Below are 8,226 nucleotides of genomic sequence, written 5' to 3'. Positions count from 1 at the left end.
TCTCTCCCATTCCCCGGGGCACAGAACTGACATCCAGACCTTCTTTGGTATGAGAATCTGTCTTATCTCAGCCTGAGGAGATACAGGCTCTCCAGAGCGTGGGGGCTCCTTGTACCTCTCCTCAGAGTCCCCTGGAATTCCTGTAAAACATCCCAACTGTAAAAGGTCAGTGTTTGCTGTTGTCTTTGGAGATCTGGATTTACAGAGACTCCTCAGTCCCACGGTGCAGTTCTGCTGTGGGGTCACTCACTGGCACCCACAGATGTTTTTATAAATGTCCATGGGACTAAAGCTGCTTCCTCTGTGGAATCCTCAACTTTTCCAGAGGAGGAGGGGAGCAGCCTTGCCAGGGGAAGAGGCATGGAGGCACAAGCAGAGGTACAGACATCCATACTGTGCCTGTTCGAGTGCATCATTCCAACCTACCCTGCTACAAACCAGCTCTGCTTTATCTTAAAGAGACACAACAGGTCCCTGAAGTAAAGTGTGGCCGGCTCTTCCCTCAGGGGGGCTTCAAGGGCTGGATATTTCACATGGAAAACTGTTTTCCCGTAGTTCTGTCATTTCCCACTGCTTGCCTTCTGTCTGTCTCTTTGCAGGTGTCACTTTGGTTTTAATTTAGTGTTACTCCTTTCACCATGGGAGCCGGGGGCTCGAACACAAGGCCTGTGCTGTGCGCAGAGGAGTGAGAGTGCAGCCTCTTGGCTTTGCAGGGCAGGGATGTCACAGCTACAGCAGGAATATCACAGCTAGCAGAGATACCAAGGCTAGCAGGGATCTCGTGGCTGTACAGGAATATCGTGGCTACAGCAGGAATATCGTGGCTGTATCACAGCTCCAGGGCCCCCAGCCCCTGCTGTGGATTTCCCCTGTGAGCTGAGGCAGGTCCCCACCTCTCCTCTGCTCCTCTCTGCCACAGCAGGAGTCAGTGCCACAGCAGTGACAAGGACAAACGTGACCCAGGAGCGAGTGTGCAGCAAGCAGGGTCCCTTCTGGCCCCGTCCCCACGGTCCTCTAGGAGGTTAAAGCACAGATAGTCCATTAAAAACACGAGGTGCCCAGATCCTGCCCAATGGAAGCTGTGGGAATAGCACAAAGAGGAGCTCAAATCTAGTCCTGCATCTATAAACAGCTTATGTTGCTTTTTATGAGCAGTTGAATCAAACAGTGGGAATTGAAAGCAGCTGTTACTCAGTCACTGCACAGGAACGAGCGAGTGGCAGCTGAAGTCAACACATCGGAGCAAAGTGCCTTCGATTTCTAGTCAAAGACAGAGGGAGGACGTTGGAATAAGGAACAAATCAAAGGAAAGTGTTCTCTGCTCCCAGGTGTTCTGCTGATGGGAAGGCTGAGTTATGTGTCATGAATTATTCACCGCTTCTGGTGATGCTCTGAAGATTGCTTTGCAGGTAGGAAGAGGGAGAGAGTCACCAGCTTGTATCACACAGCCCCCAGACAGCTCCCGGCTGGAACACACCATCTGCCTGGAGAAGAACATCCAGGGAGCCCATCCTGGCTCATTACCCACACCCCATGGAGCATCATCCCATGCCATGAGGGTGGACCTGGCCCACAAATACCTGTTCTTTACCCATTCTTCTTCTCCCTTGCTGATTCAGGAGGAGTCAACTTTCTGAAAACCTTCAAAATTAGACTTCTGGATGTCTCATTGATACAGAACAATGAATTTTTTCATGCTTTTCTATGTTTTGGGGTTTTTAAGGGCCTTTTCTGACTAGGACAAGCAGTGCATTGATGAAGGAGCAGCCTGTGGGTCGCTCTGTGACAGGGACAGTGGCAGGGCCAGCAGGTCCCTCTTTACTCCATAGTGCTGTTCAGCCTGGACCTGGAGGGAATGCTCATGGGACAGTGTGATGAAGAAGGGATGGCCTACTGTTTTGGAAAAGGATTGGTTTTAGGGCAGAGAGGAAATTAAGAACCTCCCAAAACCAAAGGGTGTGTCTTTGATGCAACCTGCCCCTTGTGCTCTCCTTGCTCCAGGTCTGCATCAGCAAGAGGTGACCAGGCTGCAGCCCAGCTCCTGAGCAATGCCAAGGAGGGGGTGATGATCCTCACTTACAAGTCTGAACTCTTCCTTTGCATCCCCTGCCTTTTCCCCCTCTCCATGGAAATGCCCTGTTGCCTCTGAGAGCTGAATCACAGAATCACAGAATTTCTAGGTTGGAAGAGACCTTTAAGATCATCGAGTCCAACCCATGTTCCAAGACCCCAACTAGATCATGGCACCCAGTGCCACATCCAGTCTTTTTTTAAACACATCCAGGGATGGTGACTCCACCACCTCCCCGGGCAGATGATTCCAGTGTTTGACCACTCTTTCTGTGAAAAACTTCCTCCTTAATTCCAGCCTGGATCTCCCTTGGCGCAGCTTGAGACTGCGTCCTCTTGTTCTGTCTGTGGTTGCCCGGAGAAAGAGACCGACCCCAGCTCAGCACAGCCACCCTTCAGGAGGCTGAAGAGAGTGACAAGGTCACCTCTGAGTCTCCTTTTCTCCAGGCTGAGCACCCCCAGCTCCCTCAGCCGTTCTTCACACGGCTTGTGCTCCCAGCCCCTCTCCAGCCTCGTTGCTCTCCTTTGGACACGCTCAAGCATCTCAACGTCTCTCCTAAACTGAGAAGCCCAGAACTGGACACAGCACTCAAGGTGTGGCCTCACCAGTGCCGAGTACAGGGGAAGAAGACTGAGGGGTCTCCTCCACCCACCGTGTCAATAAGCAGTCCCAAGCCAAGGCAGACAAACCATTTAAGGGAGGATGGAATGAAATTTAATGAGACAAATGTCGCAGGCAAAACCTGACAAGAAGAACTTGAGGTTTAAAACCTGGTTGCAGATATGTCACTGGGTGCCAGGCTCAGGCACACACACGTGGTGGCCAACGATGGCTTAGGCAAACCATCCCAGGGGAAGGACATGCATGGAGGAACCTTGCTCTTCGTGGTGCTCAGGTGGCTTCAAGCATTTCTGAGAGCCTGGGAGACAAGTGGGAGAGGTGTGAATGCAACGAATCTTTGGGATGAGAGTATTCAAAATATTCTTTCTCAGATGAACCCAAAATGTCAAAAGCTGTAATTCAACATCATTTTAAAAGAGTTTTATATGCAAATTGTTATGTGAAGAATTAAATCTCCTGTCAGTGTTTGCCACCCAACCATCTATATTGCTGAGCTGATCAACAGGAACTGGAGAGAAATGGATTAAAAAGGAAATAAAAAGGATGCTGAACGTTCAAAGTTCAGACTTCTGTCTGTCTGCGTTTTAACCTTCTAATGTTTAAAGAGATTTTGGGAGGAGAGAGATTTTTAAATGTTTAATTTGTGTATTTAGCACTATCTGAAGATCATTTTTACTTTTTTTTTTTCCCCTGGCCTCCCGCCTTTCACATAACTGAGGGGTAGGAGAAATGTTTAAAAAGATAAATAGATAATGAAATCATAAGAAATTGGCGGGGAAGCTGGGGCCGGGCAGCAATTTGGATTTTCTTTTCAATTGAGTAGATTTTAGAGGGATAATTCAGCCTCAAAGAAACCTTATCCCCTTAGCGATGTTTCTCTGTTTTCCTCAGGCAGATCTTAAGAAACATGAAAAAGTTTAACAAACATCATGGTACATTTTCCTTATTCTTTGTAACATGATTTGGGAATGTTGATGTTTCTCTCTTCAGAAATTTCCTCTCTAAGTACTAAATATTTTCTTAGCATTGAGTCATTCACAAATGCAGTTTTAAAAATATTGATTTCCACTTGCTGCTGTTGACCCCCTCAGCTTCTGGCAGGTTAGAAAACGTGGCACCATAAACCACCTCTTTCTTTCCGAGCAGAGACTCCACCCAATTACCCAGAGCACTAAGGACCCTCATCGTTGTGATGCTGTCCTGATAAATTTTAATTGGCGGGAGTTACAAGTGAAATTCCTCATCATCAACATAACTTTTGTGCCTTCAGAGCTGGGATTATTCCTGTGGCATTAATCCACTGCAGGTTGGGGTTTTGGCTTCCCTGCCCCTGTTACTTGCAGGATTTCCAATTTTGGAGCGGGAGACGCCACTGAGCTCACCTGAAGTTTCTCGTTTCAGCCAGACATGATGTGCTTGACAAAAGCTGAGGAGAAATGAGAGTGTGAGGGGTCAGGACATGCTGTGAGCTGGGAGGAGTAGGTGGAGAGGCAGCAGGGGGGACCCCCCAGCGCAGACCCCCAAGGGATGAAAGGGATGCTGTGCCAGGGCTAATATTCCTCTTTCTGTTCCCACTGCTTGCATGCCATCCCCAGCCTGGTCAGAGTGATGCCAACCCTTGGAGAAGAGCCAGGACCATTATCCCTATTTTTCTGAGGCCAAGGGAAATGGGTCCCCTCTTTTCCTCACTGCTCTCCAATTTTAGGGGTTCCTAAATTTAACCACCTCCTATTCCAGATTTTCACCCTCTTGGAGCAGCAAGTGATCCAGGTCTCCAAATGTTCCCAATTAGCCTCTGCTGGGAAAGATGCTGGCTTTGTTTATTTTCAATAGATTGCAACAAAACAGTGCCAAAACTGCGGATGAAACAGCCCTGAACTCCTTGGAAACATGCTGTCTTCAGCTGCTTTTCCTGGAAATCACTGGCACAACCACCTTGCTCCCACCCAGCTGACATGTCTCAGTGCTTTTTTGGAAAGGAGGGTGGTCCACACCTCCCTTCCAGTGATCACCAATGTCATAGAATCATGGAATCATTAAGGTTAGAAAAGACCATTAAGAACATCAAGTCCAACCAGAGCCCTTGCAGAGGATGCATTTTGCACCCTAAGACAAGACAGCCGTGTCTGAGATGGCCCTGATGGGAATCTCCTGCCCTTACCTTCATAGTTGATACAGCCATTAGCATCTTCCTGCCCTGCCATGAGCTGCTCCACCTCGCTTTCTGTCATCTTCTCTCCTGGAACAGGATGGAGAGGTGAGGGGAAGGGTTTTCAGCCTGACAGGACCTGCCCTTCTTCCAAATAACCAGAGACATCAGAAGGAGAAGGGGGTTAAAGAAGAGCTGTGTGCCACTGCTGAGGAGTGCTGGTGGGACATGGTGGAGAGGATCACACTGCAATGGTTGTTTTATGACTGAGGCTGTTCTGGAGTCTCCATCTTGCATGAGTCATGCATGAGGTGGAAATGGCCACACATTCAGGACTACTGACTCCCAAAAGAGCCTGTGAGCAGCAGAGTGATAAGAGCCTCCGTGATATGTGAGACCAGGCGGCTACCTGAGCCACTTACCCAGAGGGGCCTTGCCTTGTCCCCCCCAGGCCAGCCCAGGGCCAGGCGTACCCAGCGTGACCAGCACATGGTGCAGCTCGGCCCCCATGACCATCCCGTTGCCCTCCTTGCAGCCCAGGGCCAGGCGTACCCAGCGTGACCAGCACATGGCGCAGCTCGGCCCCCATGACCATCCCGTTGCCCTCCTTGTCGAACACACGCAGCCCTTCCACAAAGTCCTCGAAGGTGCCCTGCTCCTTGTTGCGGGTGAAGTGCTGCAGGATGGGGAGGAAGGTCTCGAAGTCCAGCATCTTTGTGTTCATTTCTGGAAGAGGAGGAGATGGGGTCAGAGATGAACCCTCACGGGGCTGATTTCAGCCTCTGAGGGTCTCCTGATTGACTCTCTTGGTCTCTTTTCCATCAGAGTAGGGGAGAAGCCATGCAAGGAGACAGAACTATTGTATTGGGCGTGAGAATGGAAGATCCATGTGAGGAATGAGTATTAACATCGGGGGACTGCACAGAGACCCCTGATATCAGCCCAAAACTAAACCATCAGGTGGGTGGATTGTCACCACAGTAATGTGGCTGCACTGGGACTGGTCTGGTTATACCAGTTTGCACCAGTTCAGGATAAAGTCTGCTAAGCATCACTTGCCACCATTCCTGTGTGAGGACTGCCTATCCCGTATGTCATCATCCACGGTATGGGGAAGGGGAGTGAAGGAATTCCACAGGAATGAAGCCTGTCTGCATCATTTCCTTCCCAGTTCCTTCACCTTGCAGGGTTCTTCCTACAGGGAATGTAACCCTCTACTTGCTGACAGAGAGCACAGGAATTGCTTGTCCCACCCTGTCCCCAGCTTGCTGTCACCTTCTGGTTTGGGCTTGCCCAGCACCTTGAGGACCTCTGCGTTGGTGGGGTTGTGGCCGAGCGCCCGGAGGACGTCCCCGCACTGTCCGTAGCTGATCTGCATCGTCCCCGCGGGCGTCCGGTCAAACAGCCCGAAGGCTTCTCTGAACTCTGCAGGGAAGAAGAGCTCGGAGCGGCCCCATTGCCACTCCAGGGAAGCACGTCGTGCCTGGCAGGCAGGCAAGGGACAAGGGACAAGGGATGGACACGTGCACCGGAATGCAGCCCCGAGTGAGCTTGCGCAATGTGGGTTGAGGTTTGCCAGACTCCTTGGACGAGTCGCTGGGCTGCTCGAGCAGGTTTTGTCACCTCTGCAGAGCTGACTGAGTGACCTGCTGGATCCCTGCACTCTCAGCAGCTGGCTTTGCTGCAGGACATCCGTACTTATCCCCTGTTCCACTCTGATCTCCACTCTCTGGGGCTGCCCCTGTGTCGCCAGAGGCTGTTCCTCCCACCAGACGCCCTGGCTTTGACCCAGGCTGCATCTCACACCATGAATGAAAAATACCTTTTCCCTGCCAGGCTCTGGATCCTGCTGGCCTTTCCCCCGAGAGGAGATTTAGTGTGTGGGGCCTCAGCTCTTATGTCTGTGGTGAAAACTACCTGGAAAAAGGATTCCCCATTTCAAAAGCCATCTCTGAGAGCAGCTGAACTCAGCACTTACCTTCAATCTGCTCTGCCGTGAATTCAATCTGTAAAGAGAAGGAAGAGCTGGGCATGAGATATGGACTGCTGCTGGAGGGAGCAAAGGAACTCTCCCCTCTGGGCCTCTGCCTCCCCAGGCTCGGGGCAGGGGCCCGTATCCATGCCGTGTCCCATATCTGTGCCGTGTCTGGCTGTGCCATGTCCCCGGCTGCTTCTGCCCTTGCTGTGGAGGTGACATCCCTGTGGAGAGCACAGCTGGCAGCAGCGGGGTGGATGGCAGGAGGGATGCTCTGACCACAGTCAGGACTATTTTGGGTGGGAAGGATGTTATTTTAGGGCCTGATCCCAAGCTGAAGTGATATTTAACAGCCTCCATGATGAGCCTGCTCTTAATAACTCTCCTGCTACAGCTATGGCTTAAAAATGTGAGTATCCTGAGGAATCATGGAAATAGTGAGTTCCTGTTGTGGAGCTGTTGGATAAAGGATGCTCTTATGTGGAGGAGGCACCACAGGCAACAAAATACTTCAGGATGGAGACAGTGGGTGGCAGAAAAGCTTTTTATTGCTCCTGAGGCCCCGACAGGGGTCTCAGCAGGAGCTGGGAGTTCGACTGCAGCCGCAGCTCCGGGAGCAGCGTCCTGGTTCCCTCCAGTGAGTGCTGGGTGGGCAACGCTGAGACATCTCCCCAGCCAGGACAGCATCACTCCCAGCCTGCTGCATGCACACCACGGGATAATTTTCCCCTGCCAAGGCTGGCTTCCAGCCTGGCTAATGCCATTTGCAGAGCGCTTTGCACCGCCCGTGCCCGGCAGATGACAGGCACGGAGAAACACGGTGACGTCTTCATTCCTCACTCACCTTCACGCTCTTGGGATCGAAGGCAGGCTCCGAGCCTGGAGCTGCTTTGGCCGCTTCCTTCCTCGGGTCGGGTTTCTTGAGCGGCATCGCGCTGGGATTTGCGGAGGTGCGGGATGAGTCCTGCCGCCCAGCGAGGGGAATGAACGGAGGGATGAAAGGCAAAGGCTGCTCCTTCCCTTATATACGGAGCCCTGTGCTCACCCTGGAGGGGCAGGCCAGCTGCTGGAGCAACTGCTACTTACTATAAAAGGAAGAAAACTCAAACGAGAGGGGCCCCAATTTGACAATTACCCATTGTCATCGGCTCCTGGCTCCACGGAGCCACCAGCCGCCCCCCCCCCAGCTGTACAAGGGGGGACATGTCCCCCTCCAGCACCTGCACCGGGTGGGCTGCATGGGGGCTGCTTGCTAAATGATCACTGAAACCTAAACGCAAATGGCCACGGGGGCCAGGCAAGAAAATAGCAACAGGATGGCTGATAAACCTGCCACGATACCCACGGCAAAATGCGCCTATCTGCAGGCAGGCTGCGAGGGCCAGCTCTGCAGAGCCCTTTTAAGATCAG

At 51.8% G+C, this 8,226-nt stretch overlaps 1 protein-coding gene across 2 annotated transcripts; it reads right to left on the bottom strand.

Annotated features, from left to right (window-relative positions):
• Positions 1-2,629: 2,629 nt before the first annotated feature.
• On the bottom strand, positions 2,630-7,794 carry MYL4 (myosin light chain 4). Of its 2 annotated transcripts, XM_038162967.1 has the most exons (7): positions 7,661-7,794; positions 6,820-6,847; positions 6,117-6,266; positions 5,394-5,567; positions 4,854-4,931; positions 4,075-4,118; positions 2,630-2,990 (listed from the first exon to the last, which is right to left on the bottom strand). In XM_038162967.1, the coding sequence occupies exons 1-6, from the start codon at positions 7,745-7,747 to the stop codon at positions 4,090-4,092; spliced, it is 546 nt and encodes a 181-aa protein (XP_038018895.1). In that variant the 5' UTR covers positions 7,748-7,794; the 3' UTR covers positions 2,630-2,990; positions 4,075-4,089. The 2 variants fall into 2 exon arrangements, with proteins under 2 accessions (XP_038018895.1, XP_038018896.1); XM_038162968.1 differs by lacking the exon at positions 2,630-2,990 and having other exon boundaries at positions 3,886-4,118.
• Between the last annotated feature and the right edge of the window lie 432 nt (positions 7,795-8,226).

The sequence above is a fragment of the Motacilla alba genome, chromosome 27 (genome assembly GCF_015832195.1).
Source record: "Motacilla alba alba isolate MOTALB_02 chromosome 27, Motacilla_alba_V1.0_pri, whole genome shotgun sequence".
Classification (NCBI taxonomy): Eukaryota; Metazoa; Chordata; class Aves; order Passeriformes; family Motacillidae; genus Motacilla; species Motacilla alba.
Note: the sequence above shows the minus strand (reverse complement) of the source record. Positions and strands in the feature narration are given on the sequence as shown.